This window comes from Bos javanicus, chromosome 8, assembly GCF_032452875.1.
Source record: "Bos javanicus breed banteng chromosome 8, ARS-OSU_banteng_1.0, whole genome shotgun sequence".
NCBI lineage: Eukaryota > Metazoa > Chordata > Mammalia > Artiodactyla > Bovidae > Bos > Bos javanicus.
The window spans coordinates 78622264-78650046 of NC_083875.1; the positions used below are offsets into that span (position 1 = coordinate 78622264).

The window sequence follows — 27783 nt, forward strand, 5'->3', positions numbered from 1 at the left end:
AGAGCCGGGGAATGGTTCAGCTTAGAGGTACCTGGGTCTAAATGCACGCACACACACGCACACACAGGCGCGCGCGTCTACACGGCCAGGCTGTGTGCGGGTGTGCGCGTGTGTGAACTCCCACATGCTGCTGCTGTCTGCTTCTGGCCAGTGGCACCGATGCCTCCCTCCTCCCCCTCGCCCCCAGATTCCCCTCCCCTCCCTGTTGCTTTTGTCTGGAGGGTGTTATGGGTTTGTGTGTGTATGAGCGTGTGTGTTTTTGGATTTCAGACTAATTTTCTGGAGTTTCTGCCCCTGTTCTGCGTCAGCCCTCACGTCACTTCGCCAGCAGTAGCAGAGGCGGCGGCGGCGGCGGCGGCGGCGGCGGCGGCTCCCGGAATTAGGTTGGAGCAGGAGCCTCGCTCGCTGCTTCGCTCGAGCTCTCCGAGCTCCGTGCCCAGCGGCAGGAGGAGCCTGGACCCAGGCGCCGCCGGCGGGCGGTAGGCGCCGGAGCCCGGGTGAGCAGCGCGGACAGTGACCTCCGTCATCTCGGCCCTCATTGTCCCCCTTGGGGTGGCCGCGGCGCCTTCCCAGGTGGGACGCGCCGCGCCACCTGCCCGCGCCCCCTGAGCTCAGGGGCCGTGGCGGATTCTGCAGCATCATTCGGGGGCCCCGTCGCGGAACCAGCATCCTCGGCAATCTCCGCACCTCCCTTTAAGGAGTCCTACCCTGGCCGGTGCTATGGGATCCTGTCCCTTGCCCCATTTTTCCCTCCTTCAGCCTTAGGCACAGGGAGAGAGTGGGCACAGTGGTGCCCCGCGGCGTCAGTGCCATCGAGGGGCAAGTTTATTTCTGGGGCCGGCCGGAACTGGGCACTCATCTATCCCCAGTATCCCGGCTGGGCTCGCGGTGGGGGTGACGCGAGCGCGGAGGGAGAGTACCCCAATTAGTGGCGTATGGGGTCTTGAGCTCAGCCTTACGCGTATCTGTTTGTCCTCAGCCCCGAGGTGCGTCCCGGATCGCAGCGCGCGTCTAGCCAGAAGCCTGAGCCCCAGAGCATCCCGGGAGCGCCGCGGGCCGGTGCTCGGCTCGTTGGGCCATGCAGCGGCGGCCGCCGCGAAGCTGCGAGCGGCGGTAGCGCCCCCTGTGAGAAGGCCCGAGATGCCCCTGCCACTGTGAACGGTGCCGCCCGACAGGACACGCTCAGCCCCTGACACGCTCGGCTCTGCGCGCCTGAGACCAGCACCGAGAGGAGACAGCGGTGAGCGCGGCAAAGGCCACTCGGCGCGGGCAGGGGAGACCGGCCGGGACAGCTCAGCGACACGCACTCAGGCTGACTCGGGCTGGCACTGGTGGCTAGGAATGTCGTCCTGGACCAGGTGGCATGGACCCGCCATGGCGCGGCTCTGGGGCTTCTGCTGGCTGATTGTGGGCTTCTGGAGGGCCGCTCTTGCCTGTCCCACGTCCTGCAAGTGCAGCGCCTCTCGGATCTGGTGCGGCGATCCTTCTCCTGGCATCGTGGCATTTCCGAAGCTGGAGGCTACCAGTGCAGATCCTGAGAACATCACCGAAATGTGAGTTCCTGGTCCTTTTCCTTCTTCGTCCTCTCCTTGCCTCTAGGGCTAGGCTGGTCAGGCGGGTCCCTCCTGGGCATGAATGTTGTCTCAAGTCTGGGGAGAAGTCAGAGAAGAGAGGTGCAGGGCTGGGCCGTGTGTCAGTTACCTGTTTCACTGCCTTGGTGCTGTTAACACTGGGAGAAGTGTGATAATTTAAAATGTTCTAAATAATAGATGTCTATTATATAGTATTCTTATACACTTTATATTTCAAAGCCCTGCCGGTGTGTTTTAGTCTTTCCATATGCAATAACTTAAGTTTTGGACATTTTTGTTTCATAAGGTTCTCTGTGTATATTGGGTTAGGAGCAGTTCCAGTAATATTTATGAGAAAGGAGGTTAAAATAAGTAACTTTTGAAAAATCTGCTTAAGGAAGTTCGAGTGCCTCCCACTTAGCTTCTTTCTCTGAGAGCTGGAGTTTACCAGTTTCCTTTTTCATTTTATACATCAGATTTTGCATAGGAGATTGCATCCAGAGATGGCCTTGAAAATAATCTGTAAGAGGAGAAGTTCCGAGTGTTGAAATGCACTGGCTCAAAAGAGAAAATGTGATCCTTGGAAGCCTAAAAGCCTGGTCTGATTTAATTTGGACTTGACTTCCCAGAGATAGAATTTTGAGATCATTTGGATTATAAATCTTAATTGCCCATTGAATAGTTCCCCAGGAGGAGGTTGGATGATAAAACAGCATGGAATACTCTGATGAATGCTGTCTTCACCCTGGGACCCCTATGTCCCTGGAAGTGCTTGAGCTTGTCCTGGTCCATTAGAGAGGCAGAATTGTGTATTTCTGGCCTCCTCTGATGCGTTGTGGCAAATCTGTTACCAACTAGGAGCTCACCAGTCCTTTCTCTAGCATTCCCCTGTTCCCTCTATTAGAGATTCCCCCAGCCAGCAACTTTGCCCTTTTATGTTTCATTAACATGATATTTTATTCATCCATAAAAAGGATTGGAAGGCAAAGTTTCTCCCGGTTTACTTGAGGCTGTTGACACCAGGATAGGCAGCGTTGAAAGTAGGGCTTGGGCTGTGGCCTTCCGGTTGGCGAGTGCGCATGCATCTCCCCCCTCACCACCCTACCCACACACCCCCACCCCCCCGCCACGGATAGCACACACCCTGGTTATGCCAACGTTGTTGACCAAGACAACCTGTTTTTTAATGTAAGTAAGAGACCTTCCCAGCCTCTGCTGTTTGTCCTGTTGGTGATGCTCTTGTTAGAGGGCTCAGGCAGAAGGAAATGACAACAGAACAGAGGAAAACGTGCCGGCCCAGCAGTGCTAAGATGTGCCGGGAGCAGCCAGCTGTCAGGCTGGATCCAGGATGCTCAGATAGCAATCCTTCTGGCAAGGAGAGCAGCAGGCAGAGCTGGAGAGGAAGGGTGGGTAGGGTCCTGACCACGCCGACCCCGGCTTGGGCTGGTAGAGGCTCGCCAGGTTGGTCAGAGTCTGTGGCCTTTTGTCGGGATTTGTGTTTTTTTCATGAGATGGGGTGTCAGTAGTTAGATGGAGGAAGCCATATGGAATTCAGAGCCCTTCAGACTATTTTGAGACCACGAGGAGTGCCTAAAAACAGTTAGATGTTGTTTTCTTTTGTGATTGTTTTAAAATTCTGTTTTAGGTTCTAGATAGATAATGAAGGAGGAAACATAGGGCTAATTATTATTTTTTTCAGTTTAGTATTTTTAAGGCCGTAATTGGAGGAAAACTCTCTTTAAAAAATACTATTTTACGCCTGAGTGGTCTTAGCTGCCTGATAGATATGAAATTATTAATAACAGATTTGAGTAGAGTTTTCCTGTATCAGTTCTCACAACTGTTGTTATTTCCCTTTTATCTGATGGCAGGTTCCTATTTTCAGGCTTACATTTTTTTTTTTACATTTACTAAAGCATTTGTCACAGTTATTCATCTAATAATAGTAATCATAATTCCTAATTTCTACTCATTTTCTTCTTCTGATTTGAAAATCCATTGAGATTCAGGGAATGGAGAGGTGTGTAAGCTCAGTGTATAGGAATGGGGAATTAGTTTAGAAACAGGAGTCAAGCTGATAGAGGTGAGCTCTGAGAAGAAGTACTTTTCTTTGCTCGTTCCCTCAGCTTTATTTGAGACTCGTCAGTTTATGCCCCAGTGTCTTTATCTGTAAAATGTATTGAGATCCTTGTTTGGAAAGCACTTCATATAATTATTTTGAATTCTGGTGCTTTGATATCAAAATGACATCAGTGGTTGGGCTTGTTTCACTCTCATCCTTATATGACACCATCTGTGCTCTCTTTCTTACATATTAATATTTGCTTGAACAGCTTTTCAATTCTTGGCCAGTGGATACCAGCTACAGTTGGAACGAAATTACACTCTTTTTTTTTTTTTTTTTACTTTGTTGTTAGACCCAATGATATTCCTAAAATACCCTGCTTTAAAGTTCTAGTTTAATAAAGTTTAGCTGAAATTATGTTTCGGTTTTTTAAAAGTAGAACTAATGTAGCTAAATAAAGTGTGATTAGAACTTGCTGAAGCAGTTTACTATATCATTTAAAAATAGTAAATCTCTTAATATCTATATGTTGGGGAAATTGCCTGGAGAATCCACATGGACAGAAGAGCCTGGCGGGCTACAGTCCATGGGGTTGCAAAGAGTTGGACACAACTGAGCGGCTAAGCACACAGGGGAAAAGTCGCAATCACTGTCCTTTTAAGGTTCAGAGAGAAGCCATGGTGGAACATTTAAAAAATATACCTATAGACTAATTAAGGGAGAGAATTTTATTTTTTAATTCTACATGTATGTTTTAAGCCATGCTGACATTTCATTTTCAGAGTTCTTGTTTGAAGCTGTTTTATTAAAAATCTTCCCTTCACAGTATCTGTCTCATATTCTTTACCCACTGATGGGACCTATGTCTAGGTCTATATCCATCTATAGTTACACTTCACACCTGCCTAACATCACCCTGCCAAAATGTGCCAGCTTCTGTTATTTGGAGATGATTATCCCAAAGCAGTGCTAAGTTAAATTTACAAACAATACTATTGTCACACATAAACAGGATACAAGAGTAAAGTCTGTTGTTAGAGTTATGTAATCAGCCATTTAAGTTTCAGAATATGTCAAAATGCTTCTCAAAAGACATGTTCTGTCTCACCCGGTGGTAAGAGATATGGTTCAAACATAAAATAGATCATGGAGTTTTAAAAATCATGGTCAGAAATGGATTCATGTTGATATATGGCAAAACCAATACAATATTGTAAGGTTAAATAATAAAATAAAAAAAAAAAAAGAAACACATGACATAAAATCTACCTACCACGTTAACCATTTTTAATGTACTGTTCAGACGTGTTAAGTGTATTCACATGGCTGTGAAAGGGCATTCATTTTTATATTGCCTATATTTTATGCAGACCAGCAATGACTTTTTATTTCTAAATTTCTTTGGTGACATTTGCTGATTTGGGATTGATATTTGGAGACCAATCTAATATTTTTCCTCTTAGTACAACATAAATAGGATTTGTAGCTTCTGCTGCTCAAGCCTCTGTGTGCAATTCATTGTTGGCTTTGTTAAGCGATTGTAATGTTATGTCATTAATACATTAATTTTGGCTCTCTCACCTGCGTAAGCTTTTCCACTGCTGCAGTTAATTGTACTAAAATATTCTGGCATTTAAAAGGATTCAAAGGCATCAGATTTTATCACTGTGATATTTACTTCTCAGCCCCTCCATTGGGAGTTCTAGAGCCTTGAATTGTGCTTTACATGCATTTAAGAACTACAGCCTGTTTTCATTGTGGTTGCATAAGCCAGATTGGACTTGTTAATAAATTAGGCGGTCTTATTTACATCATTCATTATTCAATACAACTTGCAAACAAGTTAAAAACACTTTTTCTTCCTAGTGAAGGCATTCACACAGTTCAGCTCAGCACAGCCGTTTGAAATCTCAGTTTCATACCTTCTATCTCCACTCTGAGGAAGTTTTTATTACATTGGATAAAACAATTGAAAAGCCCTGTGACCTTCTGACCCTACTTTCCTCCACCTCTCCCTCTCCATCACCTCTGATTAACTGTACAGGAAAATGTATTTGATTATTTTTCATCTCCGAAAAGTGATATTTCCTTATGGGAATTCAGAGCAGTAGAGTTGAGCGAAGAGCCTGGGTTATATATTATTACAAGCAAATAATGGGAAATTAAGATGATGTGGTCATAGCTCCCCAGCTCTGTGTTTAGTTTTGTTTAAGATCTTTCACTGTTTCTATCTCATAAACCTCTGTTTGTGTTATTTCAGTATTCCCTTGTAAAGACATTTTCTAAGTCAAAAAGTCGGCTGAACAGCTGAGAGTTGAGGTCTCTTTATCCCCAGAACATTCTGCATGATTGCTTTGACTATCTCTAGGTTATAGGGGTAGACTTTTTCTTTAGCTGGGGAAAGGGAATTTAATTTTTCTTTTTCGACTTTTTGTTTCTTCTTCTCTTTGAAAAATCTTTGATACCAAGCAGGTGCCTCCAGTTTTAACTCATTGTTCATCCTGCCTGTTATGAAAAGAAACAATATCAAGCCATTATTGAATATTATACCCTGATATTATCCATCCAACTAACTTTACTGCTTCTCTAGAGAGATTCTTGTAGGTTCAAAGCAGTAGGGTAGAATGTAGCATTGAACCTGCTGCTCCTTATAGCAGTGCCAATTTTTGATTTTACTTACTGTTTACAAATCAGTTGGATGATTTAGGGGAGAGGTTATTTAGACAGGGCAATTTTTTCCCTCATTTGGTGTATGTAAGAGAAAGAAAGGGATAGAAAAAAAATCTGAACCTTGAGTTATTAATAGTTGATTGATCATTTTCATAATCTATTTGTTCTAAGTTTTAAAAAACATAAATCCCATCCCCAGGTGGCAGAGATCTGAGCCCTGCAGTGGCCTGATAATTTTAGCTTCATATTTCATTTCTGATTGATCTCTATTAAAAGAGGAAAACAGCCCACATAATCAGGATGCCTTCTAACCATTTGCTTTGCTCTCTGGGCTGTCCAGAGGACTGTGAAGTGGTAAATATTGATCTCAGAGATGAAGGAGTGAATGAATGCTTGTGGTTGTTATAAACCTGGGGAGAAAAATAATACATAGGTACTAAGCTTGCATATTTCAACTCCCCGCTCCACCCATGTTACAGAAAGCTGGAATTACATGATCTGGAAGCAGCTCCTTAATGTTTCTGGGTTGAGCTTGTCAGATGTAAACCGAGGGCTTTGGACCCTATACTCTGTTTCTGAAGCTCCGCAAAGCATCAGTTGTGGAGAAAGTTCAGTTTATACATCAGCTTTGAAGTAAGGAGTGGTGCTTAGAGCCCGGCAGTGAGAGAATCTGAGGACCTTCCATGTCATCATGTCCTGTGTGCATATTTTCAGCATCTGCTCTGAATTCTCCAAGCCATCCATGTCTTTTTAAAATCCTTAAAAATTAATTTTTTTATTGAAATATAGTTGATTTACAATGCTGTGTTAGTTTCAGGTGTACAGCAAAGTGAATCTGTTTTATATATATATACATATATATATTAATGTATGTGTGACAAATAGATGGGGAAACAGTGGAAACAGTGACAGACTATTTTGGGGGGCTCCAAAATCACTGCAGATGGTGACTGCAGCCATGAAATTAAAAGATGCTTACTCCTTGGAAGAAAAGTTATGGCCAACTTAGACAGCATATTAAAAAGCAGAGACATTACTTTGTCAACAAAGGTCCATCTAGTCAAAGCTATGGTTTTTCTAGTAGTTATGTATGGATGTGAGAGTTGGACTATAAAGAAAGCTGAGCAGCAAAGAATTGATGCTTTTGAACTGTGGTGTTGGAGAAGACTCTTGAGAGTCCCTTGGACTGCAGGGAGATCCAACCAGTCATCCTAAAGGAAATCAGTCCTGAATATTCATTGGAAGGACTGATGCTGAAGCTGAAACTCCAATACTTTGGCCACCTAATGTGAAGAACTGACTCATTTTAAAAGACCTTGATGCTGAGACAGATTGAAGGCAGAAGGAGAAGGGGACAACAGAGGATGAGATGATTGAATGGCATCACTGACTCAATGGACATGAGTTTGGGTAAACTCCAGGAGTTGGTGATGGATAGGGAGGCCTGGCATGCTGTGGTTCATGGGGTTGCAAAGAGTCGGACACAACTGAGTGACTGAACTGATGTATGTATATATTTGCCCACATTTTTTTTTTTTTAGACTCTTTTCCCATATAGGTCATTACAGAGTACATCTATGTCTTTTTAAGTGTGATATACTAAGAATACTGGTGGCATGTTAGTGCTGCGCTGATGAGTCCAAGTTCACAGGGTCACTTAAAGTCAAGATCAAGGAAGGAGAAGGGGCCTTAGAAATACTCTGCTTCAACCCCCCTTGCGTGAATGAGGGGCAGAGAAGAGAGTTGCTTTTCTGGCCATGGCACATTAAAGACATCACGGGGTCTAGAAGCTTCCTGCTAGCATCCAAAGGTAGCGCCAAAACCTTCCCTCTAGGGGGCCTCCCCTCTGTTCTGTTTCCTTTGACTAAACCTGACTCCAGCCCACCAGTTTAGAAGCATCAGAGATGTGAAGACAAGTTTAGTCTGGCTAAGTCTATGGGAACCCATCTCTACTGGAGACAGAGCAGTTAAAAGTTCATGAACTACTGATCACAAAGCAATAGCCTGATCTTTGCATGAGAACAAATATATTTCTTTGTTTACTGTGAGTGTGGTTGTTTGTTTTAATTTTAACTCTTCCTCTTCTCTAACACTTTCGCAAAAGCTAGGCTGCAGAGAAAGGCCTTCATGAGTTGGCTGCCATGAGAGATGCTGACCTTGTACCTGCTGGACCATCCAGGCAGGTTAGGATTGGAGCGAGGGCAGAGCAGACAGAGTGTAATGGAGGCCGCTGCCCCAGAGTCTTTGCCATAGTCAGGAGTGGTTACGTAGGTGGAGGAACCCACAACCTTGTATACAAAGTCTGTCTTAGCTCCCATGAAAGCTCTGTGGCCAGAGAGTACTATTCTTTCCAGCCTTCTCTTTGCCTCTACCTTTTCATGGCCCCAAGAGGCATAGCTGAGCCAGTGAGCAAGCTTAAGAGTTGTTGACTCCCATTCGGAATTCATTCTGCTACGATTTTGTACGTTGTACACGGCTGTGCTAAGCCTTTTCCAGTACAAGCGCACTTCTGAGACACACCTCTGGTTTCACACAGGGCTTCTCCCCAAGGGTCCTGGAGAGCACTTTACAGACATCTGCTTATTTAGGTTTAAAACCTTGTTCTGAAGTAGGTGGGAAGGTCCTGACAGCCTCAGAGGGACTGTCAGGTTGATTGGCTTGCCTGGGTTTCTCTGGTCAAGCTGAGCGTAATTCAGGATAGAATTTTATGCAGAGTCTTGCTTAGGGCTTTGTCTGCTTAGACCCACCTGTTCAGATTTGGCCTTGAGAGTACAGGCAATTTTAGGAGAAGTGTAGTTATTCAAATAAATGTTCACAAGTTAAATAGCACAGTAGTGAGCAGGAGGTGGATTGAGGCTTCATCTTGTATCTTTCTCTTCTATCATCATCTTCTCCTTTGTAATCTGTTGTAATCTTAAGAGGTAAATGATTTATGTGCCCTGGAGAATATAGTATCTTTTAGTATAGAATAAAATTTTGATAACCATACATCATTTAGAATCCCTCTTTTTATTGCAAAAAATGACCTATTATTGCCCACTGTTTCCTATAATCTTCATATTCCAATAATTTCCTGAACAGACCAGACACACACACCCTAGAATTCTATTTGTGTGTACAATGTGTCTATGTATATATAAATATAAGTATAAAACTCTACTAGGAGTGGTCCTTTCAGACTTAAGTATCTTGACTTGTAAAGTTTTTTCTAACAATTGAAGATTTACTTCTGTAAACCATCTAGACATTTTGGGGATTTAATTGACACACAATGTTATATTAGTTTCAGGCCTACAACATGATTTTCAATATCTGTATATATTACAAAATGATTACCTTAATAAATCTAATTAACATCTATCACCCCACGTGTGTGTGTGTGTGTGTGTGTGTGTGTTTGTGTGTGCAAGTGTCTCATATTCTGCTCTTTGTGACCCCACGGACGATATAGCCCGCCAGGCTCCTCTGTCCATGGAATTTTTCAGGTAGGAATATTGCAGTGGGTTGCTATTTCCTACTCCAGGGGATCTTTCCGACCCAGGGGTCTAACCTGAGTCTCTTGCATGTCCCACATTGGCAGACAGATTCTTTACCACCACACCACCTTGGAAGTCCAATCTCCACACATAGTTAGCATATTTTTTTTTCTTGTGATGGGAATTTTAAATCTACTATCTTAGCAACTTTCCAAAAATATACTACAGTGCTGACTGTGGTCACCATGCTGTACAGTATACCCCACTCAGACTTTTAATTTTGTTTTACTCATTCTGGATTTCTCTCAACAAGGACCCGACAGAAGTTCTTCTCTAGGTGAAATCTGTGAGCTTCAGGGCAGCGACTCTGGGCTGGGTTAGCCGACCCAGCTACTCAGAAACCCATGTGTCTGTCCTCTTTGATCAGGTCTCAAGAGAAGCAACAAAATATTACTGGTGAGGTATTTTTGAACAGTTCTACAATAGTGTTATTTAAATCAAAAGGCATTAGAATTTTGATTTTCGACCTCTGAAATACGGTGCCGTTTAAGAAGGTGGGCTCTTGTGAACTCTAATCTTTGCCATTAAAGTTGCTTCTATTTCATGTGCCCTGGAGTCCCCTGCTGCGAAGTGGCAGAGGGGCCTGGGCTTGAATCCTCTGACTGTGGCCCACAGTGGGGACAGTTTGCTTCCCTTCTTCGGCCTTGGCACACTTGTCTTGAAATGTGTGTGCAGGCCTGGGAACTGGGGTGGGCAGGGAGCTTGACATGATGGCCGCTGAGTTCTCTGGCCAGAGAAAACCCAGCCAGCACAAACCACACACCCTTTTAGGTCTGCTTTCAGCCTTACTTCACAGCCCCTCTGCTGAGTGAGTGGTAAACAGCCACCTGCCAATGCAGGAGACATAAGAGACGTGGGTTCAATCCCTGTGCCGGGAAGATCCCGTGGAGAAGGGCATGGCAACCAAGTCCAGTATTCTTGCCTGGAGAATCCCGTGGACAGAGGAACCTGGCGGGGTACAGTCCATAGGGTCACAAAGAGTCAGACATGACTGCAGCGACTTAGCACACGCACACCCTCGTATTGCCCTTGCCCTCCTGGGTTTGCCTTTTCCCTTTGTGACCCTTCAGTCTCCTTCTTCTGTTCTTGGTCATGGTTTTTATTCCCTTCCACACTGCCCTCAACAAACAGGCACACACACACTCAGGCAGATGGTTGGCTGCAAAGCCCCTTTCGTGGACAGTGAGGAAATCTTGGGTTGCAGAACCCGTGGATCAACCACCATGGTTCCAACTGAAACTGGCCTGCCAAGGTCAACTCACTCAGAGAGGCAGCAGCGTAAAGGACCCTTGGTAGCTGGATGGGGAGATGGGAGTTGGGGTTCAAGTCCATACTCTCACAGTTTCAGAACTCGGGATCCCGGATGAACCATTTAATCTCATCAGCCAGTTCCCTAATCCTGAAACTGAAGATTGGGATTAGTTGGATGCTAATCTCTAAAGAGATCTGTGATTCTGAGTCAGGCAGCCACAGGTGCCAGTCTTATCTTTTCTGTTCTGGAATTCACCCTTGCCTCCTCCCCCAGGCCTAACCCAGAGCTTGCTCCAGGTCTCTAGGTATCTTAAGCAACAGAGTCCTATCTGTGAGTTTCTCTAGGTTCACCGCTTTGGTTCAGGTTAGATGGCTTTGCAGGTTACCTTCTCCCTGCCAGTCTGCGTGGCAGTGCTCCCAAGGTTTCCTACCCATTGAAACAACTATCCCCCCTGCCCCCAGAGGTTGTTTTTTTTTAACATGCACTGTCTACCTGCACTTTTAGGCAATTGCATCAGCTAATCCACCCATTTACATCTGATCGGAATACCTGCTACCATGTGTGTGTGTTCTGACCTTCTCAGTCCACTCTTGGTCCATTTCTGTGGTTGCTGCTCCAGAAGGATCTCTAATTGGCTTGCCTTTTTGCCAGTCTTCACTTTCCATGACCTCCTAAGCAGGAGCTTGCCTGAAATCAGCTTTCATCTTTCTGCCTCCACCAAGTTTCATTTTCCTCCTGGCTGGAATAGTTTACCGCATGTTTCCTGATCGTCATGTGGGCCGCCTGTCATCTAAGTCAAACTTCATGCAAACATTAGTTCAGTTCAACTAGTGTTTATTGAGGACACTGGTGATGCTACAGACAAATTAGGTACTTTACTGAGGCAAGAAGCCTCTGAGTAGCTTATACACAGTGGGAGAGAGAGAGAGATCTAATTTTAATATAATGTGATAAGGACAGTCAGTGCATGAGGCTAAAACCCACATTTACATGGTGATTGTTTTCAGCTTGAGCCAGACATGGGACCAATTACAAAGGGTGTTTCCTCCCAAATGTGCATACTTTTTATTGTTAATAGTGGGAGGCGTGGACATGTAGACTGGATGTGAGCAATCCGCATGCCTGCTTTCTATGATGACAACAGCCCAGCTGAGTTTGGTTATTTTTTCTCTGTCAGTATTGTGATCTTCTTATGGCTCTATCCACTTATATTCCATATGAACAAACTGCCTGTATCTGAAACCAACCTTTCCCTTCCAGTACACGGGAAGGGCAGGAGTGTCTTTGGTTAAAACTAATCATTCCCCCTCTATGACAGATCCCATTCTCTTTAACTTTTCTCTGTTGATGACTTGCCCTCTCTTGTCTGAATTTTCAATCTCTTCCTCTTGTCAGTGTCAGAATTTAATCAGGACTGGGTCCCTTCCATCTTAGAAAAGTTTTCCTTTAGCTCTGTCCCCTTCTTCTCCTTCCAGGTTCCTTTAGTCTTGGCCCTTTTCTCTCTTCCTTTGACTCCTGATCTTAGAAGACTGGTCTGCATTATCTTTTTCCTCCCCTCTGAATCCAGTCTCAATCCACTGCTTCATCAAACTTGCTCTCCACTGCATCCCAAAGACGTTTATAGAACTAATCTAAGGCAAATTTCTCTGCCCTTCTCTTATTTGCTTCTTAGCAGAGCTTGGCCTCATTTCTCACTCCCTCCTGAAGCATTCTTTTTCTTTGGCTTTGGTGTCAATGAAGTTTTCTCATGTTCTCCGTAACCGTCTGGCTGGGGACAGTCTTCTTACTTAAAGGTTTCCTTTTCTCCTAAAAGTCGACGTCCCTTCAGCTTTTGTCCTAGGGCTGCTTCTCTTCCTGAGCTATGTCACCCTCACTTATGACTTCTGTTGCCTTCTGCATTCTCCTGATGTCCTAATAATTGTCCCCATCAACTATAGTGATGACCTTTGGGTCATCTGTCTACTGAACATCCTTCTTGGATATGTCATAGTGCATCACGCTTGACATTTCAAAATTAAATCATCATGGTCACCCCAAACCCATTTCCAGTGTTCCTACCTTAATGAATGGCGCCGCTGCCCACTTGGTCAAAATGTTTTGTTTTGCATGGCAAAACCTTGGCTCCGCCCACTCCTTAACCCCTGTATTCATTCAGTTATTGTCTTGCCAATTCATTTCTCTAAATATATTTCTCTAATTCTTTTTATCTCTGCTGTCCAGATTCCCTCATTCATTTATTCTTGCTTCCAACAGATGCTAACTGGGATCTGCTCTGTGTCATGCTAAGTACTTGGGATATGGTTGCAAGCAAGATTGATCTGGTTTCTTTTCCTTACCAAGCTTGCAGTCTGGGAGGAGAAAGAAACATCAAACAAATACTTACACAACCAAAAATTTAATTCAAAACCACCATCATTTTTTGCCTAAAATGCAGCAGCTCCGATGTGGTGTTCTGGTCTGCAGTCTCACCCTCTTTGTGTCCATATACCACACTATGTTGGAGTGGGCTTTCTAAAATGCTGACCTTATGTCATTGCTTCTAATCACCCCATGGCTCCCCATGTCTCTTAAAGCCCAAAGTTGTGGTTTTTTAGGTTTAAAAACCCCCAGATTATCACTATATTGCTATACAGTAAAGCATATAACTGTCACCTAGATTCAGACACACAGTCAGCGTAACAGTTGCTTTCCACACCAGCAGATCTATAAAGGAGAACAAATTATTAACTGGAAGCTTGCTTGGTGATCTTGGAATTAGAGCAAGGGCACTTAATTCTGCATTTAAAATGTTAAATGGCATTAAGTTAAGCTTGCCTGAGGCATCCATCTCCATAATGGGAGAGCCTTTACAAAGGGGAATGCAGAACTTGAAGTACTTTGGCCCAGACCTGTGTCCCCTGGATGGACACTCCTTTCTCTAGCCTTTATTCACTGCCCAGCACCAATTCTGATTGACACATTCTTTCTTTAGAAAGGTTAGTGCCTTTAGCCAAGACTTGCTCAAGCCTGGGAACCCTTCTGGGTCTTTAAAGAGATTTTGCACATTTTTTTCTTTGAAAGACATTAACGTTATTATATGGACTTTTATTCATAATTAGATTTTTTAAATTAATATTTGAAAGTTTAAGACATATAAACAGTATAAAGAAGTGTATCATGTAAAGTTAGTCTCCCTCCCATCATGGGTTCCAACTGGCCAATCCCTCTGCCTCTCTCTCCAGTAGAAACTTAGATTTTAGTTTGTGTGCCTGCTTTTAGAAATAGTCTACTCAAGCATGTGAGTCTATTCACATATGTGGGTATATATATATATACATATATGTATGTTTATGTATACATATATATGTGTATATCGGAGAAGGCAATGGCACCCCACTCCAGTACTCTTGCCTGGAAAATCCCATGGATGGAGGAGCCTGGTAGGCTGCAGTCCATAGAGTCGCTAGGAGTCGGACACGACTGAGCGACTTCACTTTCACTTTCCACTTTCATGCATTGGAGAAGGAAATGGCAAGCCACTCCAGTGTTCTTGCCTGGAGAATCCCAGCGACGCGGGAGCCTGGTGGGCTGCTGTCTCTGGGGTCGCACAGAGTCGGACACAACTGAAGTGACTTAGCAGCAGCATATGTGTATATAACTGTCTACATTTTAGTATGTTTTTACTTAACAGTGTATCTTAAAAATGTTTCTATATCAACATATGTGGGACTTCCCTGGTGACTCAAGAAACCCCTGCAATGCAGAAGGCACAGGGGATGTGGGTTCCATCTCTGGGTCAGGAAGAGCCCCTGGAGGAGGGCATGGCAATCCACTCCAGTATATTTGCCTGGAGAATCCTATGGACAGATGAACCTGGCGAGGTACTGTCCGTAAAGTCCCAAATAGTTGGATATGGCTGAAGGAATTTAGCACGCATGTATGCATCAGCATATGTACTGCAACCTTATTTTTTCACAGTCACACAGTACTCATTGAAGGAATAGATTTCATTTGACTAATTTTTACTTGGACACCCTGTGTTCAAGTTCTTGCACACTTGCATAATTTTATCTATAGGAAAAGTTTCTAGAATTTGAATTAGAGGGGCATTTGCATGACATCTGTGGTTTGATAGATATTGCCAAGTAGTCTTGCAAAAAGATCACATCGTTTTATTCTGCCACCCAAACTGGAAGCACCTGTTTTTCTGCAGCCAAGCTGATACTATTAAAACTTTTGAATTTGTCAATCACATTCGTGGGAAATAGTGTAGCATCATTGCTTTATTTCACAATTCTTTAATTATGATTTGTTAAAAATCTTTTTATATAAATGTATGTAGCTCAGTTGGTAAAGAATCTGCCTGCAGTGCAGGAGACCAGGGTTCAATCCCTGGGTCAGGAAGATCCCCTGGAGAAGGAAATGGCAAACCACTCCAGTATCCTTGCCTGGAGAATCCCATGGACAGAGGAGCCTGGTGGGCTAGAGTCCATGGGGTTGCAAAAAGTCGGGCAAACCTGAGCCACTAACACACAACAAGCCATTTGTACTTCTTTTTCTGTCAACTGTATATCCCGTAGGCATTTTCTTTTTCTATTGAATTGGTGACCTTTTCAAAAAATTGATTCCTAAAATCTGTTTAGCAATAAGAAAATTTATGCTTTGTCTAATGTTTTTCTTGTCTTCTGATGTTGATCATAGTTTTTGGTAACACAGACTTAAATGTTTTTGTAGTAAAATTTATTATTTCCTTATGACTTCTGTATTGTAAATGTGGCTAAAAAGAGTCTTTCCTTCTATAAAAGTATAAAATAAGTCTCCTATATTTTCTTCTTTGACCTTTACTATTTCATGCTTTTGTATTGCTCTATTCGGATTTTTAAAATATAAAAGGTGAAGTAGTAAAAACAACTGTTTCAAGATAGCTAATCAGTCTATCAGGTCTCCTGACACCATTGATTATATTATTCAACTTTTCCCTCACTAATTTAAAATATCAATTTTAAATTAAATATTTAAATTTTAAATGAATTCTAATATGGTTGAGTATAAAGATCATCTTTGTGTTTTGGCTTATTTTGGGATCTATCCTCTTCCGTTAATCAGTTTGTTTGTTGACATACTAGCACTAAACTTTTTATCTTCTGAAGTTTCACATATATTTATGTATTTTCTACTTGTATTATTAGTCTTACTCATAAATTACTTTCAGAATTTTCAGGATTATTCTTACATGCTAATTTTTCCGTATGCATTTTAGGAACTGCTTTCCTAGCTCCACCCCCCCCCATAATATTGATATTTTAAATTAAGACAGCATTTATATTTGTATATTAAAATCTCACAGTCTATTAATAAGTCATAAAAGCCCTGCACCCTCTAATTCAAGCCCATTTCTCCAGCCTCATTTTTTCCCTCTCCCTTTCTTTAATAGGATGATGCAGTCTCTCCGGGTTTTAAATTGCCCTGTGGAGTTATAGTCTCACTCACCTCCAAGGCTTCACACTGGCTGTCCTCTCTGCCAGGAATACCATTCTCATGGCTCCTGCCTCTGACTACCTTCCTCTGTCTCTCTTCCTCTGGCCTATATGGCTCTAACATGTGCTTTTACAGCCCCCACCCAGTGTTTCCCAACCCCATCATAGGTCACTTAATATAGTAAATGCAGGCCTACGTACCAGTCTGTATGCCCTCTTCTAGTAGGAACTAGTGTCAGTCACTCAGTTGAACTCTTTGGGACCCCATGGATTATAGCCCGCTAGGCCCCTCTCTCCATGGGATTCTTCAGGCAAGAATACTGGAGTGGGTAGCCATTCCCTTCTGCAGGGGATCTTCTCGACCCAAGAATCAAACCTGGGTCTCCTGAACCGCAGGCAGATTCTTTTCTGTCTAAGCCATCAGGGAGGCAGGGACCATGTGGATCTTGTTTATTGCTCTTCCCTAGCACAGTGTCCCAGAGAAGGCAATGGCACCCCAATCCAGTACTCTTGCCTGGAAAATCCCATGGATGGGGGAGCCTGGTAGGCTGCAGTCCATGAGGTTGCTAAGAGTTGGACACGACTGAGCGACTTCTCTTTCACTTTTCACTTTCATGTATTGGAGAAGGAAATGGCAACCCACTCCAGTGTTCTTGCCTGGAGAATCCCAGGGACAGAGGAGCCTGGTAGGAGGCTGTCTATGGGGTCTCACAGAGTCAGACACGACGGAAGCGACTTAGCAGCAGCAGCAGCAGCACAGTGTCCTAGACTTCCCTATTATCCACAGACATAAGGATATATATATACGTGTGTGTGTGTGTGTGTGTATCCCCTTCTCCTACAAATGTATCTTTTAGAATTCCAAATGAGAATATTTATAAAGTTGTTCTTTGGGTTGTCAGTGTGTAAATTTCTAGACATGATTTTCATAAAGTCATCAGGTTAAGATGTTTGTTTAAATAAATAACCTTTATGGAATTAAATAGCACTATGCTGGTTCCTGCACAGTAAGAAATCAATTCATCGTAGAGACAGCATCTTTGGAAAGGAAGAAAGAAAGAGCTTTGATGAGGCAGGATTATTATGTGTCCAGCAGAAAGGAGAGACAGAGAAGAGATGGAGGGTGAATGTAAACAGATAAAGAGAGATGCAGAACAAATCAGCTCAACAACAAGGGTAAATCCAGGAAAGAAGAATCATATTAGGGAAATTCAATCTCCAATGAACACATGGGTCTAATGAGGAAGATTTGTGCCTTTTCTGTTGTATAATAGCTAATAATGGATATCCCTGTGGATCAAATGCAGTTTTCCCTGTGACTGCATTTATGGCACTTCACTTAAAAAGCGATTCTGGTGTGAAATTTCAGATGTGATTTATCCTTCTTGTAGTCTGGATGGTAGAGGCTGTGCATTTTTCAGGGGTATGAACAGTGTGTCAGGTCCAGTTTAATGAAGCACCTGTTGCACATACTTTTGCACCTTTACAATCAGGGTGCATTGGGCTGATCCTGTAATGTTTCATGGTGCTTCGTTTGTATTCATAATAATTGACATTATCAGTCATCTTAGACATTTTAATAGTTGTTTGCAAAACTGATCACAAAGCAACTGATAGACATAAGAGATTTGCAAGTCTTCTAAAAATAGAGTGGGGAAGAATATAGGTGAACAGATTGTGTTGAATAATCCAAAAAGATAATTCTCCCTTGAGATAAATAACATCCATTTATTTATGTTTACACGATGCAGTATGTTCATAATATACATAACAAATGAAAATAGTTTAGACTCCTTGTGTATTTTGAAATTTAAACTTAAAAAGGAATGGTCATTATGGAACGAGCATATAATATTTAACTCTTAAGAGAAAAATCTTATTTTTGGTTGAGTCACTGACTCTCATGGTAAACCCGGGTGGCCCTCTGGGGCTTAACTTCTTTGCCATCTCATTTATTTTCTCAGGGAATTGCTTTCTCATTAAAAAAAAAAAAACAAAAAACCCAGAACTTTCCTAGAGCTTAACTGCCTGGTGACTTGAAAGCATTGCCGAACCTTTTATTTACGCCAGCCTACCCTGGAGTCCACTCTGTCACCACTCTCCTTTTATTGTAGATTATATCTATACATGTATAGTTCAGTGTGCCATAGACATTCTGTTGACAAAGTTATCTTTTCCAGCAGATGCCTGAAATGGAGGACAGGCATTGATTGTTTATACATGGATTGATTGCTTGATTGATCAATTTATTCATTCATCTAGTCAATTAATCAATCAACAAATATGTTTTGACTATGTTCTCCCACCAGGTGGTTTTCTGGGTCCTAGGTAATAAGACTTAGGCCAGTTCCTCCTGTTTATATGGCTTGTTGTAGGTCCCTAGTCAGAGCATTGTCCTGCACAGCTGAACTCATCAATAGCACCACAGACAGCAACCTTGGACCCTCCCACCACCACCATCACCACCACACACACACACACATATGCACACACACACACACACAGAGTTGTGCCTAGAACATGCTCATCTGCAACAGGAGGACAGACCCACAGAAAGGCCTGCACAGGCCCCGGGAATGGGCGTAAGGGTCTTTTCGTAGAAAATTCTGAGGTCCTACTAGGTCAAGAAGGGCAGGTATGATTTCCAGGCGGGAGCATCCTGCTGCCTCATATGGAGGAGTACCAGAGTGAGGGCCTCTGACATGCCAGGGCCCACTGCCTAGAGCTAAGGGGCAAGGTTGTCTGGGTCTTTGCCTTATGGATCTGACCTTGGCTTTGTGATAGTTTTGAACCATAATGTGCTATAGAATAGAGGAAGTACAGAGCTTTTGCATTAGAGCATACAGAGGGGACCAGATGTCATGATCTTAGTTTTCTTAATGTTGAGCCTTAAGATAACTTTTTCACTCTTCTCTTTCACTTTCATCACTTTAGTTCTTCACTTTCTGTCATAAGGGAGGTGTCATCTGCATATCTGAGGTTATTGATATTTCTCCCAGCAATCTTGATTCCAGCTGTGCTTCTTCCAGCCCAGAGTTTCTCATGATGTACTCTTCATAGAAGTTAAATAAGCAGGGTGATAATATACAGCTTTGACGTACTCCTTTTCCTATTTGGAACCAGTCTGTTGTTCCATGTCCAGTTCTAACTGTTGCTTCCTGACCTGCATACAGGTTTCTCAAGAGGCAGGTCAGGTGGTCTGGTATTTCCATTTCTCAGAATTTTCTACAGTTTGTTGTGATCCACAACAAACTGATGACTGATGTTGAAGCTGAAACTCCAGTTTTTTGGCCATCTGATGCGAAGAGCTGACTCATTTGAAAAGACCCTGATGCTGGGAAAGATTGAGGGCAGGAGGAGAAGGGGACGACAGAGGATGAGATGGTTGAATGGCATCACTGACTCAATGGACATGGGTTTAGGTGAACACTGGGAGTTGGTGATGGACAGGGAGGCCTGGCGTGCTGTGGTTCATGGGGGTCGCAAAGAGTCAGACACGACTGTTATTGAACTGAACTGATATAGAGGGGTGGCCTTTTCTGGTGGTTCAGATGGTGAAGAATCTGCCTGCAATGCAAGAGATACGGGTTCAATCCCTGAGTCAGGAAGATCCCCTGGAGAAGGGAATGGCAATCCACTCCATTATTCTTGCCTGGAGAATCCCATGGACAGAGGTCAAAAAGAGTTGTGCAGTCCCATGACTGGATGGCTAACACACACACATACAGAGAGGTGGTTAGGCTCTCCAGACTCCTCGTCCCATTGCAGTGCCCTCACCTCTCTTCAAGGGAATTCTCATGCATGAGGATCCATATTTCCAAGAACAGCTGTGCAGGATTTCCAACCCCCACCCCGCCCTCAACTTGTGTTACAACAAGCTTTGTGATATCACAGACACAGACAGAACAGCAAAGCATAGACTCTGTCCCCAGAAGTTAATGGGGAATCTGTCCCTGAAGTTAAGCATCAGTAGCTGCAGGTTTCCACTTTTCTCTCTTCCCCATACAGATTTTATTATTGCTCCTGAAAGTTCTAGATCTGAATGTACTAATAATTTTAAGAATTATTCAGTCCGTTTTATATATAAGATTGTTTACAATAGTTTCCATGGTCTCTGGAGGTTATCAATCAATTTGTATTCCATTTTCTCTTTTCACTGTCTTTCTCATTTTTAATTGCAAGACCTTACAGAATATATTCCTTCTTTTTTTCTTTGTTTTAAAATTCTGGTAAAATATACATAACAGAATATATCATCTTAACATATTTAAAATGTACAGTTTGTATCTTTAAGTACATTCACATTATTGTGTAACCAACACTACTACCAAAATCCACAACTCTTTTCATCTGCAAAACTGAAATTCTGTACCCACTGAATGACAACTGCCCTTTCCTCTCCCCCAACTGCTAGCATTCTACTTTCCATCTCCATGTATTTGATTCTTTAATTACCTCCAAAATATGCATCTTTTCTAGCTATGATATATTCCTTGAATTAAATGTCTCTATAAGAGATTTGTTTAGGACTTTTCGATGCACTCACACTTCCTTTCTGTAGAATGGCTTCTCTTTATTGTGGCTTTACATGGCCGATTATGACTAGAATCCCTTTTCACCAATATCTTTGTAGTTTAACTCCAAGGAAAATAATCTCTAACCTTCTATAAAAGCCACTAAAGGTTCACATATGAAGTGAAACCAGTAAAGGCAAAATTGGAAGTGTTTTTCACATTCTATCACTCACCTTACTCCCACAGCCTATAAAGTGGGCTGAAAAATTGTGCCGAAATCAAAACAGACCTTCACAGAAATCCTAAAATTTTACCACTTGAATCATTCTTTTTTCTTGACATTATGCTTGATGCTCGTTTTCCCCTGTGCCACGTTTGATCTATCTGAAAGTTAGAGCAGAAATATTAGTTCCCCAAATTCTCTTCCTGTGGAATGATTTGACCTGATCGGAGGCCAGGAGCTTTCAGAAGTGTACCATGCTGTGATTTGTGCTGACGTGAATGCTTTTTAGAATTCTTAAGTCCTGGGCTAATCATCGGAAGTTTTTTTTACACTATTCATCAATGAAACCTTGATTGACCCGAAATAATGGGAAAAGAGGAAAAGAGATAATTTGGGGAAAAGATAATTTTGTGTTGGATTGGAATTGCAAGATTTTACTTTTTGTAGACAGTCATTTTGAAACACACAAAAAATCATAGATTAAGTGATTTTCTAGTTCATTTTTTGAAAACTATAAAATGATGCTGTTGTACCAGCATATTGATCATAATGGCAACCATATATTGAATAATAAATATAGGAAATGTCACAATTAATCAACGTATCACTAGTATTTGAATAACTGATGATTATTTTACACAATAGGGTTAATAAGATAAAACTGAGAGAGAGGAGTGAGGGAAAAAAAAAGAGACAAGAACTGCAACTAACTCTTAACAGTTGATATAGTTGCTGTAACTGAGCACAACATTTGTCCTCAACTTATTGGCAGTGAGAAGAGAAGCTCATTATTAGCGGGGAGAATGCCTACTAATTCTGCAGGAACATAGCTCTGTCTGGCAGTATGTTCTGAAAAGAGTTTCTTTTACAGGGAATATGAGTGATGCAATTCACAGCTCTTATGAAAAGTGAAAATTTCATTTTCTTCTTACTGAGAAAGTCAGTGAAAGTTGGGGGCAATGACAAGGGCATCCGTTCTGCAAGGACACTAAAGTGGTCCAAGAATTTAATCTCCCAGTACTGTAATTATAAAACTGAAACAATGCAGGGTCTTAGTTACCCATCCCCTCATCCCCTTTGCTGAGCCAGGCAAGGGTGGAAGCAGGACTGCAGATGATCTGAAGTTGTCCCCTCTGACTAGACTTGGAAAATGTTACTCTGTTCCTGGTTAAAGCCAGATTCATTCTCTTTGGAAGCCAGACAAACAGATGGTGGGGCTGACATCCTTTCACAAGACCAAGCAGCCCAACTTGTGTGCCCATCCAGGTGGAAGCCACCCTGTCTGCAGACAAGATGAGCTACCAAGGTACCAGCAGGCAGATCCAGGCTTGCCTGGGGAAGCAGTGCTGTGACAGCCTCGGAACGTGGACAGATGCTTGATAGAGACCACAGAGATCCACCCACAGAGCCCAGCAGAGATGATTTTAGCCTGGAAACTGTTCAGAGCAGGTGTGACCAGACGGCTTCCCAGCCAGACGAAAAGTCCTCTCAGGCTCCTGGGGTGCCCCCACCCTCAAGAGGGATGGCCTCTCATGGGTCTGCCAGGATAAATTAACTGAAGAGTGTACCCTGAGTGACCCAGTGAGCTGACTTGTATTCCTGGTGGTTTAATATTGACCAAGGGCTTCCCTGGTGGCTCAGATGGTAAAGAATCCTCCTGCAATCCAGGAGAACTGGGTTTGATCCTTTGGTCAGGAAGATTCCCTGGAGAAGGGGATGGTTACCCACTCCAGTATTCTTGCCTGGAGAATTCCATGGACAGAGGAGACTGGCAGGCTATAGTTCATGGGGTCGCAAAGAGTCAGAAAAGACTGAGCAGCTAACACTTTCACTTTCACATGGACCAATATGAGAGTACACCTGTCTGAAATAAAGATCTTGGCTCCAGTATCACGTATGCCTCTTTCTTGATGGCGGTTCTGTATCAGGACCATTTCTGTCCCAGAGCTCTTCATCTGACATGGCAAAACTGTGCCGTGGTACACATTTAGTACTTGTCTCCTCAGGTTTGCTATGGCAGGTTATTATGATCTACTGAAAGATCTGAGAACTAATGTGAAATGGTAAATAAATGGGAAGAAAAACCATTTTTTGGTCAAGAAAAACATGTCTCTTGCTCCTCTTGGGGATTTTTTACCTTTGTACCAAGAATAGTATAAAGTTATACTTGGCTTATGTCTGTGTTCGTATTAGTTAAGTTTTTAAAACAACAGAAGAAGTTTCTAAAGGTTCTGGAACAGGTAGAAGTAACTTCTTCAAAAAAAGGAGGCATTTTTTTAAATTTAATTTTATTTTTTAACTTTACAATATTGTATTGGTTTTGCCATATATCAACATGAATCTGCCACAGGTATACACGTGTCCCCATCCTGAACCCTCCTCCCTCCTCCCTTCTCCCTCCCCATAAAAGAGACACTGATGTATAGAACAGTCTTTTAGGAGGTATTTTTATTGTGGTCTCTGTGTCATTTTATCTGATGAGACTCATTGTAAGGATCTCTGTGCATGGAGATGACATACCAGTGCAGGAGAAAAGTTGGAAGTTTGATGTCTCAGAGGAAATTACAAGCAAGAATTAAATCAGTGTCATTAAATCTTTCCATGAGCCAGTGAAATAGCTGAAGATGGACTGTGACCAACTGGAAATGTGCCCCAGACCCCCAGTGGCAATGCTCGCTGTGAAGGTTGCCAGAAAGAAATGCTAGTCTAGTTTGAAAGACCTTCTGGCTCTTTAAGAGAATATGGAAATTCAGATTTTTTTAAATGGGAAATCTTCCCATTTTGGAAAGCTAGCAGCTAAAAACAGAATTTATTTATTTTAATTATATTGACACTCTTCTCACCCTCTGGTTTAAGGTTTACGTGACATGTATTTGTAGGCTGGGGTCTAACCTTAAATTTTCATAGGAGGCTATTATTTAGTTTAAGTCAAATTTATATTTTTTTGCTGGAGACTGATATGTTTTAGATAGAAATTTAGCTGTAAGGTATTTTTCCGTAATTAATTTTTCTGGTCACAAATTGCAGTGTTTCTTTTTGGGAATCACTCCATTGATAGAAATGGATAAGAAAAGTTCTATATAAACACTCAGAGAGGAACCCGAGATATTTTTCCTTCATAATATGTTGCTGAAGTTTTTCTTATAATTTGAATGCTGAAGGGAACTGAGACATTATCAAGCCCAAATTTCCACCTCCATGGATGTGGGCACTGGAGGTAGGTTGAAATTCATTTCATCAGCTGGTTAGTGACCAAGCTGGCCCCTGGGCCCCAGGCTTCTGCTCATTGTTAATAATTAGCATTAATTGAGGTCCTTATATGTGGCTTGGGCAGATTTCTCATAGTTCTAACAACTCCCTGAGGCAGGTATTCTTATTATTCTGTTTTATAAACAAGGAGACTGAGGTGTAGGGACTTGCCCAAGGTCATATGACTGGTGAGAGGTGAAGCTAGTGGGGCTTGTTTATTCCTTACACTACACATTATTTTCCAGGCACTTCAATTTTTAAAAAATATGGTTGATTTACAATATTGGTCTCAGGTATACAGCAAAGTGATTTGGTTATACACACACACACACACACACACACATATATATATGTATATCTTTATTATTTTTCCCAATTCTCTTCCATTATATTAATAGTTTGTTACAAGATATTGAATATAGTTCCCTGTGCTATATGGTAAATTTCTGTCATTTATTTTATATATGGTAATGTACATCTGTTAATCCCCTACTCCTAATTCATCCCTCTGCTTTTCCCTTTTGTTAACCGTAAGTTTGTCTTCTGAGTCTGTGAGTTTGTTTCTGTTTTGAATATACATTCATTCGTATTATTTTTAAGGTTCCACATATAAGTGATATCACAATATTTGTCTTCCTCTGACTTCACTTAGTATCATAATCTCTAGGTCCATCCATATTGCTGCAAATGGCATTATTTCATTCTTTTTTATGGCTGAGTAATAGCCCATATATATGCATGCACACATGCTCAGTTGCTTAGTCCTGTCTGACTCTTTGTGACTCCCGGGACTGAAGCCCACCAGGCTCTTCCATTCATGGGATTTCCTGGGCAAGAATACTGAAGTGGATTGCCATTTCCTTTTCTAGGGAATCTTCCTGACAGCGATCAAACCCGAATCTCCTATGTCTCCTGCATTAGGCAGATTCTTTAACATTGAGCCACCCGGGAAAGTGAAAAGTGTTAGTTGCTCAGTTGTGTCTGGCTCTTTGCGACCCCATGGACCATAGCCTGCTAGGCTCCTGTGTCCATGGGGTTCTCTAGGCAAGAATACTGGAGTGGGTTGCCATTTTCTTCTCCAGGGGTCTTTCCAACTCAGGGATTGAACCCACATCTCTTATATCTCCTGCATGGGCAAGTGGGTTTTTTACCACTAGTGGCATGTGGGAAGCCTCCCTACATATATGTGTGTGTATATATATATGTGTGTGTGTGTGCATGCATGTATATATATTTAACATCTTTGTCCATTTATCTGCTAGTGGACACTTAGGTAGTTGCCATGTCTTAGGTATTGCAAATAGGGCCGCTATGAACATTGGGGTGCGTGTATTTTTTTGAATTAGATCTTTTGTCTCTTCAGGATATATATCCAGGAGTGGGAATGCAGGAACATATGGTAGTTCTATCTTTAGTTTTTTAAGGAACCTCCATACTCTTTTCCATAGTGGCTGCACCAATTTGCGTTCCCCCCAGCAGTGTAGGAGGGTTTTGTTTTCTTTACATGCTCTCCACAGGCACTTGAATTCTTAAATTCCCAAGGAATTTAGGCTATTCTAGGAAGCTGCAGTTCTCAGAGCTTGGCATTGTGTAAAAATCTGAGAAGATATTTTATTTATCTCCTGTTACCTCTATGTAGATATAATGCATGACAGCATCCTGTAAAATGTCCTCATTCCTTTTCATTGACTGTTGTTTTCAGGCTGTGATTATTTGCAAAGGACCATTTTGTAGAAACTTTAGAAATTATATCTTGTTGTAGGTGAAGGATTTACAAGTTAATGGTCCTAGTAGTGTGATACAGTGGCTCTGAGCTTAGAATTCAGAGGCAGGTAGATTTGGGTTCAAATCCTGTTTTGGCAGCCGTGTGACCTTGGGGATGTGACCTGGCAAGCTTGGGCCTTGGTTTCCTCTTCCAAAAAGCAGAAAAAAAAAATCATAGTGCTCTTCTGGTAGCTTTGCTAGGTTAAGTGAGACACCCATGGATACCCCAGTGTCCAGCACACAGCATTCTATCAAGAAGAATTACTGGGGCTACTTCTATGCCCTTGGTCAAAAACATAGATGTGCTGATGCTAATCAGCTTGTGTTATTAGGCTGGCTATTGGAATTCAGGTTCTGAGCCTGCTTACTTGGTATTCTCTGCATTCATGTTGTCACAGGTAGGGTAGTGGACCCTCTGTGAAGACTGGATTGAAGGAGTGAGAAAGTCTTCTTTTGAATCCTGCTTTGGCTCATCATGGACTGATCTTCAAAGCTCCTTCTTAGCAGTTTGCTGAGAAACTAAAGCTACCCTATTGTGGATTCAGGGAACAAGGGCAATTATTTAAATATTTATTTATTTATTTTTGGCTGCACTGGGTCTTCATTGCTTCATGCGGGTTTTCGCTAGTTTCGGAGAGTGGGGGCCGTTCTCTAGTCGTGGTATGTGGGCTGCTCATTGCGGTGGCTTCTCTTGTTGCAGAGCAGGGGCTCTAAGGCACGCGGCTTCAGTAGTTGTGGCTCCTGGGCTCTAGAGCACAGGCTCAGTAATTGTGGTGCAGGGGCTTGGTTGCCCCATGGTATGTGGGATCTTCCTGAACCAGGAATTGAACCAGTGTCCCCTGCTTTGCAAGGTGGATTCTAAACTACTGGACCACCAGGAAGCCCAAGGGGCAATTTTTTTTTTTTTAAAGCACTATCGTATTACCTGTGATGAATAGCTTACGGCAGAAAGGATCCAATCAGAGTTGAAATGCCTCACCCCATGGCTGTAAGCCTTAGCTCATATCACAATCTCTTGTGAAATTTGAGTTTATCTACTTTTATTAGCTTGACTACTTATTTATGTGGTGGGGTGGGATGGGGGTCACCAGAGTGTTGGGAAATGATTCCATTTTGAAGAGTGACCATTAGAAATATTCACTGCTATTTCTATTTCTTTTTGATATATTGCCAAAGTACAGTTTAGCTAACATAGTCTATGTCCGACTCTTTCTGATCCCATGGACTTGTTGTCAGCCAGGTGCCTCTGTTCATGGGGATTCTCCAGGCAATAATACTGGAGTGGGCTGCCATTTCCTTCTCCAAACAAAGTCTAAGGTAAAGGGATATTTTGCTTTGGAGTGATACTGCTGTTAAGCTAATACACAGGAAGAAAAGATGCATTAGAAACCACTCTTTGTTACTTGGAAAGGTTGCCTGGAGGAATTATTTGATAGGTTGTTAAAGCCAATGTGAAATATTTTCAAATGGGATGAGTATCCTT

The 27783-nt window shown here is 42.4% G+C and overlaps 1 protein-coding gene across 6 annotated transcripts in view; it reads left to right on the plus strand.

The window, feature by feature from the left end:
• Window positions 1–1133: 1133 nt before the first annotated feature.
• The window catches only part of NTRK2 (neurotrophic receptor tyrosine kinase 2), a 407230-nt gene continuing 380580 nt past the window's right edge, over window positions 1134–27783 (plus strand). For all 6 annotated transcript variants that reach the window (XR_009738137.1, XM_061426053.1, XM_061426054.1 and 3 more), the window contains exon 1: window positions 1134–1553. Coding sequence is in view for 5 of the 6 variants with exons in the window: in XM_061426053.1 (XP_061282037.1) it covers window positions 1342–1553 (212 nt within the window). In the remaining variant the exon portion in view is untranslated. The remainder of the gene's footprint in view (window positions 1554–27783) is intronic.